The 26,903-nt window shown below is 39.7% G+C and overlaps 1 protein-coding gene across 1 annotated transcript in view; it reads left to right on the forward strand.

Annotated features, from left to right (window-relative positions):
- LOC126236303 (uncharacterized) overlaps positions 1–26,903 on the forward strand; it is a 451,155-nt gene that overhangs the window by 377,362 nt on the left and 46,890 nt on the right. The window contains exons 25-28 of the mRNA XM_049945503.1: positions 3,257–3,388; positions 6,614–7,621; positions 10,284–10,390; positions 20,189–20,277. Of these exons, the coding sequence (XP_049801460.1) occupies positions 3,257–3,388; positions 6,614–7,621; positions 10,284–10,390; positions 20,189–20,277 (1,336 nt within the window). The remainder of the gene's footprint in view (positions 1–3,256; positions 3,389–6,613; positions 7,622–10,283; positions 10,391–20,188; positions 20,278–26,903) is intronic.

Consider the following 26,903-nt stretch of genomic DNA (forward strand, 5'->3'; position numbering starts at 1 on the left):
TAACATCGGAGATAGGATACAACCCTGTCTCACTCCCTTCCCAACCACTGCTTCCCTTTCATGCCCCTCGACTCTTACAACTGCCATCTGGTTTCTGTACAAATTGTAAATAGCCTTTCGCTCCCTGTATTTTACCCCTGCCACCTTCAGAATTTGAAAGAGAGTATTCCAGTTAACATTGTCAAAAGCTTTCTCTAAGTCTACAAATGCTAGACACGTAAATTTGCTTTTTTTTAAATCTAGCTTCTAAGATAAGTCATAGGGTCAGTATTGCCTCACATGTTCCGGTATTTCTACGGAATCCAAACTGATCTTCCCCGAGGTCGGCTTCTACCAGTTTTTCCATTCGTCAGTAAAGAATTCGCGTTACTATTTTGCAGGCGTGACTTATTAAACTGATAGCTCGGTAATTTTCGCATCTGTCAACACCTGATTTCTTTGTGACTGGAATTATTATATTCTTCTTGAAGTCTGGGGGTATTTCGCCTGTGTCATACATTTTGCTCACCAGATAGTAGAGTTTTGTCAGGACTGGCTCTCCCAGGGCTGTCAGTAGTTCTAATGGAATGTTGTCTACTCCCGAGGCCTTGTTTCGACTTAGGTCTTTCAGTGCTCTGTCATATTCTTCACGCGGTATCATGTCTCCCACTTCAGCTTTCATCTACATCCTCTTCTATTTCTATAATATTGTCCTCAAGTACATCACCCTTGTATAGACCCTCTATATACTCCTTCCAACTTTCTGCTTAGAACTGGGTTTCCACCTGAGCTCTTGATATTCATACAAGTGGTTCTCTTTTCTCCAAAGATCTCTTTAATTTTTCTTGTAGGCAGTATCAATCTTACCCCTAGTGAGATAAGCCTCTACATCCTTACATTTGTCCTCTAGCCATGCCTGCTTAGCCATTTTGCACTTCCTGTCGATCTCATTTTTGAGACGTTTGTATTCCTTTTTGCCTGCTTCATTTACTGCATTTCTATATTTTCTCCTTTCATCAATTAAATTCAATATATCGTGTGTTACCCAAGGATTTCTACTAGCCGTCGTCTTTTTACCTACGTGATCCTCTGCTGCCTTCACTACTTCGTCCCTCAAAGCTACCCAGTCTTCTTCTATTTCTTTCTCCCATTCTAGTCAGTTGTTCCCTTATGCTCTCCCTGAAACTCTGTACAACCTCTGGTTTAGTCAGTTTATCCAGGTCCCATCTCCTTAAAATCCCTCATTTTCGCAGTTTCTTCAGTTTTAATCTACAGTTCATAACCAATGAATTGTGGTCAGAGTCCACATCTGCCCCTGGAAATGTCTTACAATTTAAAACCTGGTTCCTAAATCTCTGTCTTACCATTATATAATCTATCTGATACCTTTTAGTATCTCCAGGGTTCTTCCATGTATACAACCTTCTTTGATGATTCTTGAACCAAGTGTTAGCTATGATTAAGTTATGCTCTGCGCAAAATTCTACCAGGCGGCTTCCTCTTTCATTTCTTCCCCCCATTCCATATTCACCTACTACTTTTCCTTCTCTTCCTTTTCCTACTATCGAATTCCAGTCACCCATGACTATTAAATTTTCATCTCCCTTCACTATCGAATAATTTCTTTTATCTCATTATACATTTCTTCAATTTCTTCGTCATCTGCAGAGCTAGTTGCCATATAAACTTGTACTACTGTAGTGGGTGTGGGCTTCGTATCTGTCTTGGCCACAATAATGCATTCACAATGCTGTTTGTAGTAGCTTACCCGCAGTCCTATTTTTTACTCATTATTAAACCTACTCCTGCATTACCCCTATTTGATTGTGTATTTATAATCCTGTATTCACCTGACCAAAAGTCTTGTTCCTCCTACCACCGAGCTTCAGTAATTCCCACTATATCTAACTTTAACCTATCCATTTCCCTTTTTAAATTTTCTAACCTACCTGCCCAATTAAGGGATTTGACATTCCACACTCCGATCCGTAGAACGCCAATTTTCTTTCTCCTGATAACGACGTCCACTTGATTAGTCCCCGCCCGGAGATCCGAATGGGGGACTATTTTACCTCCTGAATATTTTACCCAAGAGGACGCCATCATCATTTAACCATACAGTAAAGCTGCATGCCCTCGTGAAAAATTACGGCTGTAGTTTCCCCTTGCTTTCACCCGTTCGCAGTACCAGCACAGCAAGGCCATTTTGGTTAGTGTTACAAGGCCAGATGAGTCAGTCATCTAGACTTTTGTCCCTGCAACTACTGAAAAGGCTGCTGCACCTCTTCAGAAACCACACGTTTGTCTGGCCTCTCAACAGATACCCCTCCGTTGTGGTTGCACCTATAGTACGGCTATCTGTATCGCTGAGGCACGCAAGCCTACCCACCAGCGGCAAGGTCCACAGCAATGTATCTGTCTGAAAATGTAATGTAGGAAAAGATAGATTGCTACTTACCATAAAGAATGCATGTTAAAATGCACACAGGCTCAGTGAAAAGACATTTACATAAAGCTTCCAGCCACAGCCTTCATCAGCTAAAGTGAAACATAGATCAGTCATAGACACAAGCAAGCACACCTCATACACACGACTGCCAGCTGCAGCAGCTCACGCCAGAATGCATTCCAGCCCGAGCTGCTGGAGTTGACCGTCACGTGTGTTCGGGTGTGCTTGCTTGTATGTATGAATGGTGTGTGTTTCTCTTTCGCTGAGCTCAGGCTGCGGCCAAAATCTTTATGTAAGTGTCTTTTAATTGTGCCGGTCTGCAACAGAACATGTCTTCTTAATGGTAAGTAGCAGTCTATCTTTTCCTACATTGTTGATATTCGTACCTGGAGTTTCCATTGTTTGAAAATATAATGTGCAATATTTCAGAGGCACATCAACTAACTTCGGTATGCCTGATCTCAGTGAGGCCTCTAATGTATTCTTAAAATTCTGGTGTGCATAATACTACTGCTAATTAGGGTGTGATGAATCAGATTTGGATTAGTAGCTCATTTTGAATAGAAATAGAACTATAGGAGTAGGCATTGCATTAATAAGACAATAACTTCCTCATGTTTTATGCTGGTCCCCATCCCAATTCCTCCCACTCTGTGTGTAGTTGATGAGGGAGAGGGAGAGTTTCCATTGTCAAATTAATTACATACAAACTTTTATGACTCCTTTTGCTACATCACTTAATTTTACCTAATGACATTCTGTTGTGTTTTTATATATTTGTGTGTTGGTTCCTGTATTCTAATGTGTTTTTGTATTTCATTCTCTTAGCCTCAAGGACCAGTTTTTCAGCAGCCGTGTCCATCACTGAATATCGAAGATCCACCATATGGTCCAAGGACACTGCATTTTGCTTTGCAACACTTCCATGGGCATTATGATTCTGCAACACTGTTAAGCAAGGTGTAGTTTGTTTATCTTCTAAGAATAAATATTTGGATCTTTGTTTCATTGTGCAGTTATTTTTATTATTATTACTGCTTTTACTATTACTATTTACTCTTACGTTGCCCTAAACAGTAATGTGTGTCCCAAGAAATAATATTTCTATCTGTGTCCCAAGAAATAATATTTGTGTAGGCAAATGGTTAGATATTCATTGTTTTACATTTGTTTCTTATTTTATCTTGTTTGAAACAAGCAAATATTGAGTCTCTTGTATTCATCTCTCATTGCGTGCTCTGTGTTTAGCTTTATTATTCAGAAATAACATGCACATGAACAGTCGAATTGGAAGGAGTCACAATACTTCAGAGAGAGAACTTATGTTGCTATAGTTAATGAAACAGTTCAGCATGGAATATAACTGGGATGTCACCGTACAAGATACCAGCTGTCTGAAAATCGAATAGGGATGACCGAGACATTCAGTATAAATATATTTGATTGCAAAGACACTGAGTCCATGGAGCATGGGGACACTCCAGCGTTCATGTAAGGACAGAGATTTTCACATGTCACCATATCAACAGTGTACCAGGAGTACCTAGATTTTGGAAAAAACACTGTTGTTAGAATCGATTAGCGTGGGTAACAACATGTTTTTGACATGTTGGCATCAACTATCAAGGATGTAATTGCAGCTAGACCACCGTATAGTAAATCAATCACAAGTTCATTACTGACCCACTATATTTCAGTTAAAATAACTTTGTAATAAAGAAATTTTAACAATCTTGACCTAGGACTTTGTCAAGCAGAGTTGCCAGCTGTTACTCAATACATCACACTCTTACACAAGTACCCCATGCAGCCCATCTCCCCTGGACCCCTCCTGACCCTTGGAGCCAACAGCACCTGAAAGGGCACTGCTTCCTGTGCCTGCAAAACAGGCAACATAGCAAGCATATGGAGCCCAATAAAAAGTTTTGACTGGCTGACATCCAGCCCCACCACTTGACTCTGAAACCTCAATCACAAAGTTATTTCACATATTTATTTGGCATTGTCAAATGGAAAGTGTGTTGTGTCATAATATGTGGATAAAAAATCCTAGGTCAGAATCATTAAAATTCCTTTACATGATAATTAAGTTTCAGGTCATCGACAAGCCATCTCTATAGCTTTACCAGTTTTATGCAGTCTCCATTAGCCTGATATGGAATATTTACATTGTTATGTGACATTGTCAAATGGGACGATACGAAGTCTGTTGTGTTAAAATATGTGGATAAAAAATCCTAGGTCAAGATCTGAAGATGGCTCATCAGTGAGCTGAAACTACTTATTAAATCAAGGAATTTTAGTTATCTTAAACGAGAATTTTTTAACCACCTATTTTAACACAACAGATCATGTATCTTCACATTTGACAATGTCAAATAACTATGTAAAAATGCCAAGTCAGGTTAAGGGAGATTGCAAAAAGCTAGTAAAGATCTGAAGATGCCTTGTCAGTGAGCTGAAACTAGTTATTGTATACAGGAATTTTAACAGTATTGACCTAGGATTTTTTACCCACATATTTTAACATAAGTGATCACATATCTTCCCATTTGACAAAACAATGTAAATATGCCAGATCAGGCTAAGGGAGATTGCAGAAAGCTGCTAAAGATCTGGAGATGGCTCATCAGTGAGCTAAAACCAGCTATCAAATAAAGAAATTTTAACAATCTTCACCTAGGACTTTTTATTCCCATGCTTTAGAAGTTATTTTATTCTAAGTATACTTCACTATGAGGTATAGAAGCTACCACCACATGTTTGCCTCTGATCCCTAGGTGTTATTTGACTGTGAGGTTAGCATGGATGCAAGAATCTCACATTTAGGACCAAAAGTGTGGAAAAAATTGACAGGCCTAATGTATTGGTCATATTCATTGGTGTACATTGAAGGCACGAGGCGAATGTGTTGAGAACCATGTGAAGTGATGCATCACACCTACCTGCAGGGCACAGTAGTGGAAGTATATTTACATGGAATGAAATGGCATCCTTGACACTTGTACAATTATCTTTCATTGACAAATGATGCCTAAACTTACTGACCCATCATGTGCATTTGGTAGTTCATCTACAGCCTCAAGCCTTTGATCTACATCTTCAACAAGACAAAAGCTACTTCTACCATACCCATACACCATCCATCCAAAATGTTCTGAGACTGATTTTATTCCCGCCTGTAAGTGACATCAGTGCAGTAACTATAAGGGCAGCTTGAACTAATAACTGTTAAGATGTGCATTTGACCAGTCAGTTGTGGGCAGGTAGTTTCAAGCAGTGAACGTGCAATCGTTATGTGTCGACATTGAGCATTCACAACCGAGCAGTGAATTGAACATCTCTAAATCAAGCGTTCAAGATATTCTCCAGAGTGTTATTAATACGAACCTACCACAAAATGACAAAGTTCAGAATGAATATGTGACAGTTCACCAAGACCGAAGAAGATGTGAATGTGAACAACATCCCAAAGAAGAACTTTTCTGACAATGTCACCTGTTTGTATGAATGTTCTGTGCATTGCACTCAGTTTTGGGGGAAAGGGGGGGGGGGGGGGGTCTATGTAGAAAATCTGAAGCATTAAAACCACCATCTTAACTTTCTCATTTATTATTAATCTGGTGTTGAAACTTTTTTGACTGATAGCGTCTTTTGTGAATGGTTTGAAGGAAGGTCAAAGAACATGAGAGTGGTTATGTAGCTCCCTAGATGACCTGGCCTCACATTGAGGATACCTGGGACACCACCAATCTCAGAGAATTGAGGGCTGTTGATCAAACATTAACAAGACATCCACCCATCACATTCTTATCCCAACAGCTACCCAACATCTGCTTATGAATTTGTATCATCAGTGCAGAAATAAATTAGCAAATGGTAATACTGATCTGAATGCTCTCTGCTAGAGGTCTAAATTTTGTAAGAGACAGACCATTTTCTGGGTTACTTAAGTTGTTATCATGTTGGTGCTCTCTCTCTTTCTCTCTCTCTCTCTCTCTCTGTGTGTGTGTGTGTGTGTGTGTGTGTGTACATATCATCTAAAGAAATGACAATTTCCCATGTTCATTTGTCTTTTCCATTGTCTGTATATTAATTAAAAATATTTAACTTCTATTAGATTTCTTTAATTGAATCTAAAGTAAATTCATAATGTGATATTTTATTTCTTAATTGTGTTTTCAGTGTGTTGAGCTGGAGAACTACCAGGCAGCTGCAAAACTTGCATTGTTGGGTAGGATGTATCACCAGGCACTATCTTTCCAGTTAAAGGCTTTGACTCTAGCTGTTGCTTCAGATACCTGTAAGATTTCCTCAGAGGAAATTACTATTCCTGAAGCAAGCACTCATTCGAGTTTTGAAGAATGCCAACCGTCTGGAAAGATGAATGTTTTCTCTTCTACCAACAAGCATCATGAAACTGCAGCTGATAAAGACATCTGCACCAGTGAACATTCTATTAACAAAGACAAAGAAAAATCAAAAATGGAATTTAGTGAAAACCATGTAGAAGAGACATCGCAACTCCAACAGTCGTCAGAATTTACAGAAGGGGACAGTGAATATTCTGTTTCTGAACATTGTAGAACAGATGCCGAATCAAGTCAGGATATTAGTGTGAGTTCTACACCAGAGAATCTTCTCTCTTTGGAAATTCACCCATTTGCTATTCAGGGAGGGAAGGAGCAGATGTCTGAGGAGACTCGGTACCTTATGAGTCCAGATTCTCCATCATCACTTCCCCCAGGGTTGCAGACTCCTGATCTAACAAGCTCCCTTGGTAGTGATGAAAGGTGTCCTTCAGTAGCACCTGATGTGCTGTTTAACAGTGCTCTTGCAGGCATTCCTGATGAGAGTAATGCAAACTCTTCACATTGTAATCAAGCTGAAGATTCTAAAATGATGCCAGAAGTAAGAGTAAATGGTAATACAGAATTATTGTCCTCCAAGCAACTGACTGTCCAGGAAAGCAATGCTGAACAGGCTCTGCTGGAAAATATCACAAAGGAAAAGGAAAGTAGTAAACCTGACAGTCTTCCAGAAAAAGCTCCTACAATTACAGAAGCAGATTCAAGTAGTTCTGGTCTTTTGACTAGAAATGACATTGTAAAACAAGTGACAGTAATTATGGAATATTATATATCTGTTATGGAAGAGGATAGCCATACAGCAATGAGTCATCTTCTCCAGGAGGTAACTTCCCTTGATTTTTGCATAATTAGTTACATTCTTAGTACATTTTTCATGTAGCTATGACTATAACAAAATTTAGACACTCCTGTACCATCCAGAAAAAGCTTGAGAATCTTTTCTCATAATAAAACAATGTTAATCTAACTTCAAGTCAATTCAGAAGTTTTGAAAATGAGTGTCAGGTTAAACAGTGACACAGATTAATTGAAGATGTTTCCAGCATGAATAATATGAACATTATATAACAACTAGTAGAATACTTCTTTTAACATTTGTGTTTTTATTGTTCTTTCAGTGCTTCAGTGGCTTACACTCAAATGAATATGCACAATGTTGTGTACAGTTACTTATTTAAAACTGCATTTGTAAACCTCATTATTTTCTCAGAGAGCAGTGCTGAACAATTTTGCACTCAGAAAATTAATGTACTTGTAAACTTTCCAGTGTGATACCACCCCATCGTGAAATTGTAGGTTATGAACAGAGAAATCTGATAGTTTAGAAACACACATATGCACATCATCCTATCTAAGGCCAATACAATCTCAAACACCTGAGTAACTATTAACATTTACTAGTGGGTGAGGGAATTATTCCTACCTGATCGGGAACTATAATTGAAGGATAAATATTGGAAAGATGCCCTACCATCTGCAGTCCTTGAATAAGATGTGATAGAAGCTGTTGCAAGTTTTCTAAACCCAAAAGGATATGATTGCCTCTGCAGCCATCTCCAGCAGGTAGATATCTTAGCCAGTCCAAGGTGCATGCAGTGCAATGGCCCAGATACCACAGATGGCAGAAACATAATGATTTGTTTATCCATCATGTGTGCATGTGCATCTCACTTTTCTAAACCCTTGCTAACAATCTTAATATTAATATGCGTACAAGTTGATGGGCTGAAAGATTCCTCCCCAGTAGTTCTTCACTGAATTGTTGAGGAAGAGTATGTCAATCAGCTGCTGTCTCAAGAAGTCCCACTACTACGGATTGTGCACCATTACCTTGTGGGCATCAAACTTGCACAGTACATCTGTAGAGTACTGGCCTAGTTCCAGTCCATTCTCAGATAGATAAAACTTTCACATTAAAGTAAAGAAGGAAGATCATGAGATCAGACAATGCAGGTTTTGTTCTCAAATACTTAAAATTTCATAACAGCATACTTTCAGCTCAAAATGGAACTTCCATCTTGTACACAATCTGTGGGAACATATGGAGTGGTGAGGAGGAGGAGGGGTGGGGATGATGATGCGTATGTGAAATACACACTCTTGTCTGTATAAAAGAGCAGGATTGTTTAGACAAGGTTTATGAGGCAGCCCCTTAGGAGATAAAAAATTTTTCTCAGGAGGATGCCTGTTGTTGTAGGAAAATTATGACAAAGATTTCACTGAAGGAAGTATTCTGTTAGATGATGATTAAGGGTATAACCAGAGTGCAGTTGCAAGCAATAAACTCATGAAACAAAATTGGTGGAAAGTCGTAAGGCAGAACAAAAGATATAGGTGATACAGTGCAATGTCTAGAATGGGAGATAATGTAGGCCATGAAGTGTTAGAAACTTTTTGTAAGGCAGTTGGATCATTTAGCAGACATCACATTCCAGTTTTGCAAGGAACTCCACTTCATATTAAAAATAAATGATATAGTCAACAGCCTATTTAGGCAAAGCAGATGGACAGATAGTTTCTGCGTTCTGAGAGTGGAAAAAAATCCACTTAAAACTGCGAAGTATTAAAAAAAATGTCTGGATTGTGTAAAGATCCCCCCTTAGTTTTCAACATTGCGAATATTAATTTTAAGTGGCATTGTGGCATTGCGGCATTGCTTTTCATTGTAAACCACTTCATATGCAATGTTTGTAAATGAAGTTCAAGAGATGAATCTTCACACATTTTGTTAACTATTTGCTTAGCATGCAAATGGCATAGTGTTCAGAGGCAGCTACAACTGTGTAGTCTTAAAACAACTCATTAGATCCTGAGTTGCTGAAATGACATGACAGAAGCTTAATAACTTGTTTCCAGATTATAATGTTTTATCTCCATTTAACATTAATTACTTCACAGTCACAAATACTGTCTGAAATCACAAGGCAAGTATGACCTTGGAATGCACATAAACATTAAGAAGCATTAACCACAATATGTCAAAGACTTTCACATCGTGTTCACCCTCTCTGACGCAGATTGGCAGTAGAAGGGTGGGGAGCGGGAGCAGGAAAGGGAAGAAACTGATGATATCAGCTGCATTGGGACTTTGTCCAGAATCGGTGGTGACGAGTGAAAATGTGGGCCAGACTGAGACCCAAACCAGGATCTCCTGCTGACTCGGCAGTTACAGTGGACACTGCACCATCTGGACACAGTGTTTATCGCAAATGAACAGACTACCTCAGCACATTCCCCGGCCAATACACATTCCCACCAGTTGCCTGCTATCCACAATCCCTATCCATGTCCCCCATGCTCACTAATTGTAGATTCCTGCTTGGAGGTCAGATGATACTGTCCATCTGCACTGAAGATTGTGGATTCATTGCGCATTGAGTTTAATCTTTATTCCCCCCGCAAGTATTCCTTTTATATTGTGTGATGTACAAATAATTTTACTTAGCTTGCAATAAACTGCTGAAACTTTCTTGTAATTTTGGCAGGGTATAGAATTTTGGTTGCAGAATGCTCTACCGGTGAATCATCTAGAAGATCTGCTGCTGAAATACATGTCCAAACTATTTTTTCCTCTTGGCCTTCAACTTTTCTGGTAAGTTCATTATTTATTTTTGTTTTAATTATATTTTATTAAACTAAACAAACAAGATCACAAATAAAGAGGCTCTAGAGAAATCAAGCTTTCAAATTGATGTCTGAAACATGATGTCTTTCATGATGTTTATTTTTTTAGAACAACTAAACACACAGCATGCACCAGTGTAAGTCACTTGGTGTGAAATAAATAAGAAATACAGGGACACCAAGGCAAAATATTTGTAGCAAAATTGTTAAGAAATAACATTCCGTGAAATCAAAAACGAGGGCAGCAACATCAGTGGTGCATCGGGAATTCCACTGTTAAATGCAGTGAAAGCGGATAGGTGGAAAGAGCACACTGAAAGTCTCTGATGAGAGGACATGTCTGATGACATGATAGAAGCAGGAATGGCAGCTGAGATGGAAGACATAGGGTATCCAGTATTAAAGTCCAAGTTTAACAGTGCTATGAAAGATTTGCGATAAATAAGGCAGACAACATTTCTTCTGAATTTCTAAAATCACTGGGAGAAAGTGGAACCACATGACTATTCAAGTTGGTGTGTAGGATCTATGGGACTGGAAACATACCATCATAGTTTCTGGAAAATGTAATCCACACATTCCAGGGCAGTTAATTGTAACAATTACATACATTCAGCTTAACATCTCATGCTTTGAAGTTGCTGTCAAGAATAATATCCAGAAGAATGGCAAGTAAAATTGAGGAGCTGCTAAATGACAACCAGTTTGGCTTTTGGAAAGGTAAATGCCCCAGGCAGGTAATCTTGATCGTGTGTTTGATAATGGAAGCAAGATTTAAGAAAACTCAGGACACATTCAGTGGGTATATTAATTTATAAAAAAAAAATTGACAATGTAGAATGGTGCAATATGTTCAAAATTCTGAGAAAAATAGGAGTAAGCTATAGAGAAAGATGGATAATGTACAGTACTTACAAGCACCAAGGGGGAACGATAAGGATGGAAGACCAAAAATGAAGTCCATAGATTGGTAAGAGTATAAGACAGGTATGCAGTCTTTCACTCCTTCTGTTCAATCTAGACTTTGAAAAAGCATTAGCAGAGATAAGAGAGGTTCACTGGTGGTGTTAAAAATTCAGAGTGACAAGATATCAATGATAAGATTTACTGAGGACATTACTGTCCTCTGTTAAATTGAAGAAGAATCACAGGACCTCTTGAGTGCACTGAATGATTTGCTGTGTACAGAGTGTGGATTGAGAGTAAACCAAACAAAGATGAAACTTATGTGAACTAGCATAAATGAGGTTAGCAATAAACATTGAAATTAGTGGTTATGAAGTAGATGAAGTGAAGGAATTCTGCTATCTTGGAACCATAGTAAGACATAACGGATGAGGCAAAGAGGACACAAAAAGCAAAACAACACAGGCAGAGAGAGCATTTGTGGGTGCAAACACTAGAAAAGAAGAGAATCAAAGTCTTTGAGATGTGATGCTGTAGCAGGATGTGGACTGCTAAGATAAAGAATGAGGTGGTTTTCCACAGAACTGGCAAAGAAAGGAACATTTGAAAAACTGCGAGAAGAAGGGCAGAATTATAGGTGGTAAGGCATCATGAAATAATTTCCATGTTATTAAAGGGAGCTGTGGAGGACAAAAACTGCAGGGGAAGATAGCGAATAATTGAGGACAAAGAGCACAGTTACCTAGTAGGTAGTCTCAACATGTGGAAACATATACGCGTCAGAATGATGAACACATACAAGAGTTAAGTACAAATAATCAGGTCAGTGGTAGCTCTACTCTTGCTCAGTTTTGAGAAAAACAGAACATTGGATTGAAGTGTATGCCTAAACCTCACTTCCAATAGCAAATATGCAGTCAGCTGGAAACAAATTAAATGAAACAGACATGGTACAGACAGTCCTGGCAGAACATCAATAACTTAGGACTAAAGGAAAGAACTCACCTAATAATGGAAGCGTTGAGTCATAAACGCACGCGCGTCGATGTGCGTGCATTCGTGCAAACGTGTGTGGGTGCATGTAATTGATCCTCATGAACAAATTTGTCCAAAAGCTAGAGAAGTTTTATTCCTTTATGTACACCTTTCAATGATTCAATGCTTCCACTGTTTGGTGAGCTGTTTCCCTCACTTCTAAATTACTTAAATGAAGTCGATATCATCTTAAACATAAGCTACTGTCAATATCTTCTGTGGAAATGAACAATGGCTCACACAAACTGAATCTGCCTTCTGCATTCCAGAAGGATATGTGTTAGCAACTAGTTTTTGTTGGATTAAAATTAGTTTTGAAGAAGGTCTTATTTTTGTAAGTAAAGCTGTTAACATTAACTATGACACAGTGTATATTGATATGTTTTTTTAAATCAAAGTTTTTGAAATTAGAGCTGTACCACTTTCTGTCACTAAGCCAATACTTGTCTCTGCCTACAGTAATTCACATTCTGATGTTACTGTGATATCTGACCATGTTAAGAATCTCACTAATTATCTGACAGTGAAACATGACCAATCTTGACATAGGCTGTAAAATGCAAACTTTGACCTGACCTGCTTTTTGAATTTTTTATGAGCTGTCAAAATGTATTGTACTAATGAACTATCATCAAGATGAGACACATACGTTAACAATACAATTACCAACCTAGATGCCGGCCGGAGTGGCCGAGCGGTTCTAGGCGCTACAGTCTGGAACCGCGCGACCGCGACAGTCGCAGGTTCAAATCCTGCCTCGGGCATGGATGTGTGTGATGTCCTTAGGTTAGTTAGGTTTACGTAGTTCTAAGTTCTAGGGGACTGATGACCTCAGAAGTTAAGTCCCATAGTGCTCAGAGCCATTTGAACCATTTGAACCAACCTAGATATAAATGTAGTGGAAGTATGAAAAAAAAAGAAGGAAAAAAACCTTCAGTCCCACTATTTTTCATGTTTTATTCAGCACACAATGCATTTCTGACTCTGCAGGTCCATCATCAGATGTAATTTTTCTTAATAAATCCTTTATTTTTGCTCTTGAATGAGGTAAAATGTATATTCCTGTCATAAAAAATTTGATGTTAGGTTATGAATTTCGTAAGTCAAACACGGAAAATATTTGCAAATTAGTGGAAAAGATGGAAAATGTAAACTTACCAAGTAATCCAAGAAAATCACTTTTAACATTTTAGAACCATCATACATTCTTTTCTCCATGATGCTCTTATATATCACTTCACTCAAGAGGCACATTTGCATACACATGTTTGTTAACACTTCACAAAAGTTTTTGTACATAGTGTGATCAAAGATGAATTTCTTCGTAGTGCTAAAGACCTAATTATTAAACAATTGATATATACAGTGTAATGGATCTGGGAGATGTGTTATTTTCTACCGGATTTGTCGATACCAAATCTAATGAGGGAGGTTGTAAATGTTTTCTTATATTTTTGTCAGAATATTTTTTGTGAATTGTAATTTTCCTTATTTTATGCTAATTTGCTTATATGTTCAAGAGTGACAGCGTATTAATATTAGTAGATGTGACGAATAATATCAAAGAGACTGGTTACAAGTGGAAGCTTGTGTGTTGTGTGAAATATCTTTGACGCTGGAGTCGTCTTTGACCGTAGTCAGTCAGCAGTGTACACTCGGTGTGTGACGGTGGAACAATGTACAGGTCCCCGTTATAATAATTTCCAAGTGACCAGCAAAAATGAGTTATTCTACTACTTTTTTATATAAACATCAAGAAGGAAGCACATTCGGAAAAATGGTATTTGAAGCACCAAAAATGAGGCAAACGCATTGAACCAGGACATTTCCGCAGCCGACAAAACAGCATTATGGAATCATACTTTCACTAGACTACTGAAGCCAACACAAAAAAGTCAAATATCATGGTATAAACATCCACGGAAAAGTGGGTACTGTCACGAAATATGCTAAATTCAAGTATATAAAAGTAGTGAGCATATTTCAACGGGGAATAACTTCAGAATAAGTCTTTAAAATAACTGAAATAACTGTGGCTTGCGAAATCTGTTTGTTCATTCAACATAGATCCTCGTTTTTCTTATTTTGTGGAGGTATATTTCCAGACGTTCTAACAGATTTAGGGTCTTACCTACTGGCTTCTTTATGTAGTACTACCAAATTGTTTTGTAGACTGTTGATGACATGTTTTATATCCAAGATATGTTTGCAATAACTGACTTTTCAGAGTGGTTGAGCCTGAAAGCATTATATGTATTCTCGAAGTTTCTGCTTATTTTTCCTACATACTGGAGCATGATACTTTGTACACTCCACTGTTGTTGTATGTTTGTGTATTTGATTTTGTGTTATGGATGCGTAAGTTACCTAACTTCTTATTAGTGGAGAATGCAACTTTATATTTGTTTTTTTGAAAAGATTAGCGAATTTTTGTGATATGGGCCCCAGGTATGGGATACTGGCAAATATATTCTCTTCTTTCACAGTGTGGCCATTTGTTGTCTTACTTTTGTATCTTTGTGTGTCTAAATTGTCAATTTTTTTCATTGTGTAGCCATTGCTTATGGCAGTGCTCTTTATTGTATCTATCTCTATCTTGATAGTGTTTTCTTCTTAATCAATAAAGTGTACTCTGTGTAGTATGGACCTAAATCAGCATGTTCCTGTGTGGTGGGATGACATGATGAGTTGTCCAGTGTTATGTCTATGTATGTGTCCTTTCTGTGTATGCTGAACTCAGTTTCTGTTGGAGGTTTTTAGATCCAGGAAATTTATGCTTTTGTTGTCCTTGTGTTCTGCACACATCTAAAAAATTTTTTTTGCATCACCCCGGTCCCAGAACTCATGAAGATAGACGTTGATTGTGGATATTGCATCACAGACACAGTCCCTTTGACTGTTCAGAGATGTTACTAAAACCGCCCAAAGATGTAAACAACCATGCATGAGCAGCGCCTATTAGATGGAGGGGTCCAACAGCCATTAAAGTCCAGTCATTCCACCAGGAAGAAGGTACACAGGTTGTGTTGTCTGTTGTTCAACCATGCCTAGACAGTCAATACTGCGGTTTGATCGTGTCCGCATTGTTACTTTGCGCCAGGAAGGGCTCTCAACAAGGGAAGTGTTTAGGCGTCTTGGAGTGAACCAAAGTGATGTTGTTCGGACATAGATGAGATACAGAAAGACAGGAACTTTCGATGGCATGCCTTGCTCAGACCGCCCAAGGGCTACTACTGCAGTGGATGACCGCTACCTACGGATTATGGCTTGGAGGAACCCTGACAGCAACACCACCATGTTGAATAGTGCTTTTCGTGCAGCCACAGGACATCGATTTATGACAAAAACTGTGCGCAATAGATTGCATGATGCGCAACTTCACTCCTGACGTCTATGGTGAGGTCGATCTTTGCAACCATGACACCACACAGCGCAGTACAGATGGGCCCAACAACCAGGCTGAATGGACCACTCAGGATTGGCATCACGTTTTCTTCACCGATGAGTGTCGCATATGCCTTCAACCAGACAATCGTCAGAGTCGATTTTGGAGGCAACCCGGTCAGGCTGAATGCCTTAGACACACTGTCCAGTGAGGGCAGCAAGGTGGAGGTTGCCTTCTGTTTTGGGGTGGCATTATGTGGGGCCGATGTACGCCGCTAGTGGTCATGGAAATAGCCATGGCTGTACAATAAGTAAATTCCATCCTCCGACCGATAGAGCAACCATATCGGCAGTTTATCAACAGAGAAAGCTAGTAAACAGCATAAACATGAAACTCAATAATAAAATGTCATGATTCTGAAAGCTGACAAAAGCAATTCTGTAGTAATTATGAACAAAGATGAATACATCACTAAAACACTGACTTTCTTTTCTGAAAACAACATAACAGAGCTCAAACAAGTTCCAACTGTAAAATTCAAAAACAAAATTAGAAAAATGGTTAATAAATGCAACGTCCTTTTCGCAGAAAAACAAGCAAAAACATGCACGTTAATGACTCCCACAGCCCCGAGACAGAGCTCAACCTAAGACCCATAAACCACATGATCCATTGAGGCCTATTGTTAATTCTGAAAACACGCCTGTCTCCAAAGTCTCCCAATTACTGAATGAAATTCTGAAGCAGTACTATACGTTTGATAAATCATACTCAGTTAAGAACATAAATTAATTAGCAACTAAAATTATAGATACAAATATTCCTGTAGGTGCCACGTTTGTCTCTTTTGATGTAACTAACGTACTTACAAATATAAGAGAGAGTAGACATAATCTTTGAAAACTTAGTAAAAAATAAAAAATCGCCAGTTAAAGAAACATCAGAAGTCAAGGACTTGTTGCAGCCAGTGTTGTCCCACAACTACTTTACATTTAATAAGCAAGTTTACCGACAGAAAGAGAGTCATCCCCTGGGCAGTAGCTTATCAAGTTTTCAAGCAGATATATTTCTCAGTAATCTGGAAAGTAAGTTCTTTGATGGACTCAAAAGCAAAATTATGTATTACTGGAGATATGTTGATGATACCTTGCTGCTATTTGATGTAACAAAAGAGGAGATTGAAGAACTACTGGCAGTATTCTGTTCTTTCCACAAAAACATAAAATTCATATCAGAACATCAGAAAAACAAAAGGATAAATTTCCTGGATCTAAAAACCACCTACAAAAACATAAGTTCGACATACACAGAAAGCACACATACACAGACGTAACATTGGACAACTCATCATGCCATGTCACCACACAGAAACATGCTGCATGTAGGTCCATGCTACACAGAGTACACTCTCTTGATTTAGAAGAAAACACCCTCAAGATAGAGATAGATACAATAAAGGGCATTGACATAAGAAATGGCTACACAGCAAAAACAATTGACAATGTAGACAGACAAATACATAAAAGTAAGACAACAAACGGCCACATTGTGAAAGAAGAGAAAATATTTGCCAGTATCCCATACCTGGAGCCCATACCACAAAAATTCGCTGATCTTTTCAAAAAAACAAATGTAAAGTTGCATTCTCCACTAATAAGAAGTAGATAACTTACTCATCCATAACACAAAAACAAATATACAAACATACAATAACAGTGCAGTGTACAAAGTATCGTGCTCCAGTTATCTTGACTGCTACGTATGTAGGGAATACAGGCAGAAACTTCAAGAATACTTAAATGCTTTCAGGCTCAACCACTTTGAAAAATCAGTCATTGTGCAATATATCTTGGAAATGAAACACATCATCAACAGTCTACAAAACAATTTGGCAGTACTACATAATGAAGCCAATGGTAAGACCATAAATCTGTTAGAACATCTGAAAATATACCTTCACAAAATCAAAAAACCAGAATCTACAAATAAATTCATCTTTGATCACATCACGTACAAAACCATCTGTGAAGTGTTTACAAACATGTGTATGCAAATGTGCCTCTTGAGTGAAGTGATATGTACGAGCAACATTGAGAAAAGAATATGTGATGTTGCTAAAACGTTATAAATGCTTAGCTTACACGATAAGTTTACACTGTTCATCTTTTCCACTATTTTGCAGATATTTTCCGTGTTTGACACAAAATTCATAATCTAACATCAAACCTTTTCACAACATGAATATGCCTTACACCTCCAAAATGCATTGTGTACCTAATACAACATGAAAAGTTGTGACTGAAGGCTTTTTTTTAATTCATACTTCCAGTGTACTGAATACAGTCACATTTGAAGCTGCAAAATATGGATGAAATTAAATAGATACAAATGAACTAAACTGTCGTGTGATAAACCCACTGTTATCAGATCATTTAGATTTATGGTTTACAACAACTTCCACCATCATACGTGTGTGTAAGATATTGCCGAGAATCCAAGATAATTCAGGTGCTGTATAAAATCAGTAGGTGGGTCGATTGCTTCTATCCAGCCTCTCATTGACCAGCCTGGGTTTATAATAGAAGAGAGCAAAAGGAAAGCTGAAGTTTTAAATTTTGTGTCCGCAGGAGGATCATACAGACATACCATCATTTGACTGGCACACAGACTCCCATATGTTGGGCTTAGAAATAGGCAGCTCTAGAGTCCAGTTCGGTTAGACACTGGACTCGCATTCGGGAGGACGACGTTTCAATCCCGCGTCCGGCCATCCTGATTCAGGTTTTCCGTGATTTCCTTAAATCGCTCCAGGCAAATGCCGGGATGGTTCCTTTCAAAGGGCACGGCCGACTTTCTTCCCCAACCTTCCCTAATCCGATGAGACCGATGACCTCACTGTCTGGTCTCCTTCCCCAAACAACCCAACCCCCCCAACCCTCTAGAGTCTAGTTCAGCTGCATCTTGTGAACATATATACACAATGAAACTGTTCTGACACGTCATGTGACTGTATTATATGTATATAACTTATATATAAATTGACTGTTGTGCAGCCAAGTGCTGTTACTGCAGCTTTAATAGACCTGGTTTGAAAATGAACTTTGTAGTTCGAAACTAGTCACCAGCATAATTAAACGCAACTTTGACAAAATTGCAATAAAGGATTTAAACTAATAATTTCTTGTCCATTAAGTTGATTTAGGCCAATGCTGTCCATCACTGCAGCTGTAAAGTCTTGTTAGAATGTTCTCAAAAGTTTTGAAAGACATTGTTTTGCCTGTGATATGCTCTTTGATATGAGCAATGAATTTGATTGTGTATCACACGATACCATTAGATATAAATTTGAACACTGTGATGGCAAGACCAATGAACTCTCTTTCATTAAATCATATCTTTTAGACAGAGTTGCAGTTGTAGTTTCACGCACGCGCGCGCGTGTGTGTGTGCGTGTGTGTGTGTGTGTGTGTGTGTGTGTGTGAGAGAGATACACCGCTCATTCCTCATTCCATCATCTGTATAGTCAGTGCTCGGCCATCCTCATAATTCTTTACACATATTTTTAATTTTCACACTGAACTAATGACACAGTTCCATTTTCTAGGGTACTCCTTACAGCGAGCTGGTGATATACATGTTAAAAACAGAGGGAAAATGAATATAAATAAACATTGGTAAACATATCCATGTCACACTGAGTGAGAAATCACCTTTGCCTTCCGTGTATAGGCCTCTCGTTAGCCTTGGCCTTTCTTGGTGTTAGTGAATCAGATAATTTCTCAGCATACCTCCACATTTGACTTTGAGAGTTTTCATTATGAAGCCTGCTTTCATCACAAATGTTGAAAGAGCTCGAGATGATCATCAAACTCCTTGGCTGAAACACTGACAAATATCTGTGCACACCAATTTTTTGACCAGACATCAGTAATCTTAACATCAGTCTTGAAGAGATGCAGCCTGCCTGCATGCAGGCAGCCATGCAAAATTGTGAACATGTTGCCATGGCAAATCATCAGTATGTTTTTAGAATGTTGTTAACCATGTTAATCATTATCTTCTTCACTTTAGAGTCAATGGTACTTGAACCACTGTGTTTCTAAGTTGAATTCAGCTCTCCTAGTGACTGAAACAACTTCATCATAAACAGATCCATCATTTTATAGGCTTTCAGTGTGTACAAAATTAAAAAGAAGATTTAGAAGCTGCAGTTGACTTCATTTTACACATGACAGTGGTCACTCAGTACACAGTGTTCTGATGCTACATTCGCCTGCTTCCACACATTCATTTTATACACATACTTCCAGCTTCATGTGAACACCTACTGTTGCGATTTGCATTCTATAGTTTATTTACTGATTTCCTTTGTAACTATGACATAGCAGTAAAGAATTCCTTTAAAGCCATTTTGTATAAAGTGATGTACTGTTATTTCAGCAAGGAAGATGCTGCAGTATCTCTCAGTCACTTGTCTCCTGACTTCTGCCTCCAGCTGAGTGCTGCTCTGCTGAACAATATTGAACAAAGTAAGTAATTTTTCTAGAAGTGCCATCATTTAGTCAGGAATACAGTGTATCTGTGACAGAGATATGATATAACAATCATATGACAGCCAGGCAAATCTCATCTGTCATCAGCTTCTGCTGCAATGGCTGAAAAGGATGGCTCTTGTTCATTCTCCCACAGCCTGTAACATTCAGTCTGTAATAAAGATTCTTAATGCACAAAAAAATATAACATTTTTTGCATATGATTTCCAACAGCAGTAACATATCTTTTGAAATGCATGATCATGATGGACTACTGTATTAATAGCTGTTCCCCTTTTTTATTTTATTTTAAATTGCTATCCGTTTGCTATTATACCATCATCCAGGTATGAAAAAATCAGTTATTAATCACATGTCTTATCATTTAATGATATGAACATCCATATAATATGTGTCCTTTCTACACTCTTACACATGTGCAGAAAGCCAACAGGTATCTTACCACAAAAGATAGTGTGAACCATTAGAAAAAGTTATAACTGATCATCATGTAGATTGTAGATAGATGACGATTACTTGTGACCCATGAGTATTAATTGGTCACAATGTGCTCATAGCTATTTATATTGTTTTTGTGATACTTACATAAAAATCACTTGTAATTGTGAATTCTAGTGCCTCACATCATCTTTTGTGCTAGGAAACAATTTGGCTTTCTGTGTAAGTGAGAAAGTGTAGATGAGACATGTATTATATAGATTTCCAATTGTTAAATGATGTGATTAGATTTGATGTAATTTTCTTCCATAGATACATAGTGAATATATCCTCCCAGTGTAGGCCATCTCAGAGAAACAAGAACAGAAGACAATATTATGAAAAGCATAAATTCCTACTCACCATACAGAGGGGACATTGAGTTGCAGACAGCAACAAAGCAAAGACTGTTGTGCTTTTAAGTTTTCAGCCAAAAGGCCTCCTTCTGAAGCAGAAAACAGACACACATTCATACAAGCATAGCTCACACACATGACCAATGTCATTGGCTGCTGAGTCTAGGCTGCAGATCACAACTGTGTCTAATGGGAGAAGGAATCTGTGGATAGTGGAGGTAAGGAGGAGGCTGAAGTGAGGAAGGGGGGGGGGAGGAGATGGCAGGATATGGGAGGGGGAAGGAGTAGAGCTGCTTATGGGAGCTTGCAGGGATGTGGTGGGGATAGGGTAGGGCTGCTAGGTGCAGTTGGGAGGTTTGAGGAGGAGGAGGAGGAGGAGGAGGAGGAGGAGAGGGGGACGGGAGGGGTGGGGAGGGGATGAGAGAAATAGAGAAGGAGGAAAAAGACTACTGGATGTTTTGGTGGAAAAGAAGGCTTTGTAGTACTAGTGTGGGAGTAGGGAAGGGAACAGGTAGCTGAAGGACTGGGACTAGCAAAACTTGAGGCCGTGGGGGTTGGGGGGGTTTGGGGGCATATGGGGACATAAGATTTATTGCTAGGTGAGTTCCCATCTGTGCAGTTCAGAAAAGCTGCTGTTGATGGGAAGGATCCAGACAGTACAGTGGTGAAGCAGACATTGAAGTGTAGTACATGGTGTTTGGCGGCATGTTCAGCAACTGGGCAGTCCAACTGTCTCTTGGTCACAAGTTTCCAGTGGCCATTCCCATAGACAGACAACTTGTTAGTTGTCATGTCCATGTAGAAAGCAGGCTGCAGTTTAGTTTGTGGACCATATGACTTATTTCACTGGTAGTCCTGCCTTTGAAGGGATAGGAGATGCCTGTGACTAGACTGGAGTAGGTGGTGTTTGGAAGATGTATGGGACAGGTATTGCATCTAGATCTGTTGCAGGGAAATGAGTCATGAGGCAAGGGGTTATGGTCAGTTGGAGTAAGAATGGACAAGGATATTGTGTAGGTTCAGTGGGCAGCAGAATACCAGTGTGGTTGTGGTGGGAAAGATAGTGGGTGGGAAAGGTAGTGGTAGGATATTCTTCATTTCAGGGCGTAATAAGAGGCAGTTGAAACACTGGCAGAGAACATGATTCTGTTGCTCCAGTCCTGGGTGGTACTGAATCATGAGGGGAGGGGAGTGGTCATTTGAGGCTGGAAGTGGGTATGTGGAAGGTAGTAGGTGACAAGAGGCAAGGCATGGGAGATCTTTTCTGTACGAGGTTGGGAGGATAATATTGGTCTTTGATGGCGTCAGTGGGATCCTTGGTAAATTGGAGAGGGACTGCTTGTCATTACAGATGCAATGGCCATGTGTGGCTAGGCTATATGGAAGAATCTTCTTGATACAGAATGGGTGGCAGCTGTCAAAGTGGAGGTATTGCTGGTGGTTGGTAAATTTGATATGGACATAGTTACCAATCTAGCTAACATTGACATGGAGGTCCACATTGAGGAAGGCTTGTTCGGTTGAGGAAGACCAGCTGAACTGAATGGGAGAGAAGATGTTGAGATTCTGGAGGAATGTGGATAGGGTGTCTCACCTTTGGTCCAGATCACCAATTTATCACCAGTGAGTCTGAACCAGATGAGGGATTTGGGATTCTGGGTGGTTAGGAAGGATTCCTCTAGATGGCCCATGAATAGGTTGACATGGGATGGTGCCATGTGAGTGCCTAATGTTGTACTGTGGATTTGATTGTATGTGATGCCTTCAAAGGAAAAGTAATTGTGGATGAGAATGTAGTACGTTTGGGGACCAGTGTTCGATAAGGGCAACAATAAATGAAGATCACAAGAAATGTGACATTTGATTAATAATTGATCTTTTCAAACCTAGATCATAGTAAAATATTGAACTGATAGTAATAAAACATTATCAATACAGTTGCGTGTCATGCGTTAAAATTTAGTATAATACATAGTGCCAACTGAAATTCATTGTCAGCTATGTCACATGTATGAGTCAAGGATCATGAACAGTCAGATGGTGCTTTGCTTCTGTAGTCAATTTTCCAAAAGTTGTCACAGTGTTCATATTGAAGAGTTCCATGGGAAACCATTCCTCTTCAGTGGCAATGTTGTGGTGCTGGTGATGGAGGACTATAACTTCATGATTATGGATATTAGTAGCCAATTTCCACAGATACCTCAATCCTTGTTCCATGAAAAAGCCACTATGCATTGGTGTTCACTGGAGCATGTGCCTGTAGGTGCTGAAAAACCTGACACATAAAAACAAAATGAATTTCTTAAGAGCAGCATTGACATTTTTGTAGCAGTCAATGATGACAATGATGAGTTGCTTGATGGGATAGTTATAGGCAGAGAAATGTTGATTGCTCAATTTACCCCAGAAACCAAGCATTGCTGTCACATTGTATCTCCAGTTAAGACAATTTTCAAGCAAACAGTTGTAGTGGGTAAAAAAGTGATGTGCACAGTGTTCTGGGACAGGAAGGACATTGCCCTGGTGGTTATAATTAAACTTCCCCCATTTAACATGTTACTACACAGAAACTAATTACCATATGAGTACCAAACTTGTGGTAGCATTTATGTCCAAAGTATGGGGTGCATGGTTTCCATGCATCACAGCGCCACTGTCAGGTTCCAACTATGGCCACCAGTTGCCATGATCAGTCATCGTGATTCATAGCCTCACACATCTGACCAGTCGGAGTACACTTGTTGACATCTTTAAACCATTTTCAAATGGTATCTCTACAAGATCCATATCATACAGCAGCTTGCACCACAGGATGCACAATGACACGTTGACTTCACTCTCCACTTTCTCTCTAGGATTGAAGTTGACGAGGGCTGCCCTTGGACCATCCTATGGACAGACAAAGCTCAGCGTCGAGACCCGTTGCCTATCCAATCTGTCTGTGGACACTGCTGCCTTCAGATCGGAGCAGTCCTGATGTATTTTGTCAATTGTGGGATTCCATGCTGCACTGAGCTGAAAACCGCTATCCCTGTTTACTAAATTGTTGTGCAGACATATCTCCACTGCCTCTTTGAAGATCAAGTCCCAGAAACTGTTGGCGCTGCACAGCTTCTTCATTTTTTCGAATTCGAAGGTGTGTCCCTCGATAATGCTATGTTCTGCTACCACAGACTTGTTTGTCTGTCCTAGTTGTACGTTCCTGATGTGTTCAGTACAGTGCTGGGAGATACATCATCGTGTCTGCCCGATATATTCCATCCCACATTCACACTCAATACTGTAAATGCCCAGCATCTGCAACCCCAGCTGGTCTTTGGTTGAGCCAAGTATATCTTTGACTTTTTTCGGTGTTCGAAAGATGGTCATTATTTCGTGCTTCTTTAATATTCTTGCAATCTTGGCTGTTGGCGGTCCAGCAAATGGCAGAAACGCCACACATTTTGCTTCATCATCTTCTCGTTTTTCCTCCCACCTCTTGTCTGCACGCAAGGCGTGTCTTATATGTGTCTCAGTGTAGCCGTTCTTTCGGAAGGCTTCCCGCAGATGTGTTAACTCATGCGGCAAACTCTCACTGTCACAGATTGACCTGGCTCTTTTTACTAAGGGATGCAGTACTGAGTTACGTAGTGCTGGATGGTGGCAGCTCCAAGCATTGAGATATAAGTCCATGTGCGTCTTATTCCTGTGGACCGAGTGTCCCAACGTACTGTCTGGATTTTTCTTGATCAAAATATCCAAGAGGGGAAGGCAACCATTCTCTTCTACCTCCATGGTGAATTTTATGCTGCCATGTATGCCATTGAGATGGCGTAGGAACTCCTGTAGTTTTTCCTTGCCAAGGGGCCACACCACAAAAGTGTCATACATGTATCTGTAGGCAGGCGGTGTTCAGTGCCATATCTTCAAAGTGTTCCCTGTACAAGTTGACAATGGGGGAAAACCCATTACAACACCATCTGTTTGTTCATAGAATTTCCACCACATTTGAAGTACGTTGTGGTTAACACAAGACAAAAGAGTCTGAGTGTGGTCCTCATCTAACAAGGGAACCTCCCCATCGCACCCCCCTCAGATTTAGTTATAAGTTGGCACAGTGGATAGGCCTTGAAAAACTGAACACAGATCAATCAAGAAAACAGGAAGAAGTTGTGTGGAACTACGAAAAAATAAGCAAAATATACAAACTGAGTAGTACATGCGCAAGATAGGCAACATCAAGGCTAATATGAGTTCAGGTGCGCCGTGGTCCCGTGGTTAGCGTGATCAGCTGCGGAACTAGATGTCCTTGGTTCAAGTCTTCCCTCCAGTGAAAAGTTTAATTTTTTATTTTCAGTTTATGTGACAAACTCTTATGTTTTCATCACTTTTTTGGGAGTGTTTATCACATCCACAAGAAAACCGAAATCAGGTAAGGTAGAAGAATCTTTTTACCCATTCGCCAAGTGTACAAGTAAGGTGGGTCGACAACATATTCCTGTCATGTGACGCACATGCCGTCACCAGTGTCGTATAGAATATATCAGACGTGTTTTCCTGTGGAGGAATCGGTTGACCTATGACCTTGCGATCAAATGTTTTCGTTTCCCATTGGAGAGGCACGTCCTTTCGTCTACTAATTGCACGGTTTACCGGTGCGGTCGCAAAACACAGACACTAAACTTATTACAGTGAACAGAGACGTCAATGAACGAACGGACAGATCATAACTTTGCGAAAATAATGAAATTAAACTTTTCACTGAAGGGAAGACTTGAACCAAGGACCTCTGGTTCCGCAGCTGCTCACGCTAACCATGGGACCACTGCCCTCCTTGGCACACGTTGGCCTTGATGTCACATATCTTACGCATGGACTACTCAGTTTGTATATTTTGCTTATTTTTTCATAGTTCCACACATCTTCTTCCTGTTTTCTCGATTGATCTGTGTTCAGTTTTTCAAGGCCTATCCAGTGTGCCAACTTATATCTAAAACTGAGGGGGGTGCGACGGGGAGGTTCCTTTGTAAGTGATCTTCGAGTAGAGCTAAGGAATTATCCAGCGGCACTGGGGTGAAAAGAGAAGTGACATCAAAGCTGACTAGTAGATCCTTCTCATCCAGGCGTAACCCTTGGAGCAACCTTAACAAATTTGGTCAAGTTCTTGATACGGTGAGGGCAGTGACCCATGAGTGGTTTTAACAGCTGTGCTAGATGCTTGGCTACACCATACGTCGAAGAATTTATGGTGTTCAATATAGGACGTAGTGGGACATTCTCATTATGGATCTTAGGGAGGCCATACAGTCACGATGGAGCCGGTGCCCGAGGGTAAAGCTTCCTGATGGTGTTTCTGTCAAGTCCTGAGCTTTTGAGAAGATCGATGGTCTTGCGAATAACAGAAGCAGTTGCGTCTTTCCCCACTTCTTTGTATGCTGGATCTTATAGTAAGGTGTCGATCTTCTGCCAGTAATCTTCTGGCTTAAGTAGGACTGTCGCATTCCCTTTGTCTGCTGCTAAGACCACTATACCCTTGTCATCATGAAGGTTCAACAGTGCCTTGCGCTCTTCTGCCGTAATGTTGTTCTTTGGCATTCTTGCTTTCTCGAGTACCCTGCTGGTCTCCCTCCTCAATCCCTCGGCTGCTCTCAGCAGGAGTCCATGTATGGCTTGCTCAGCGTTGCTGATGATGTCACATTTTGTTAACATTCTTGGAGTCGCAGCAATATTCAGGCCTTTCGACAGCACGGAGATTGTTGACTCATCCAGTGCTCTCTCTGTCACGTTGAT

This window comes from Schistocerca nitens, chromosome 2, assembly GCF_023898315.1.
Source record: "Schistocerca nitens isolate TAMUIC-IGC-003100 chromosome 2, iqSchNite1.1, whole genome shotgun sequence".
Classification (NCBI taxonomy): domain Eukaryota; kingdom Metazoa; phylum Arthropoda; class Insecta; order Orthoptera; family Acrididae; genus Schistocerca; species Schistocerca nitens.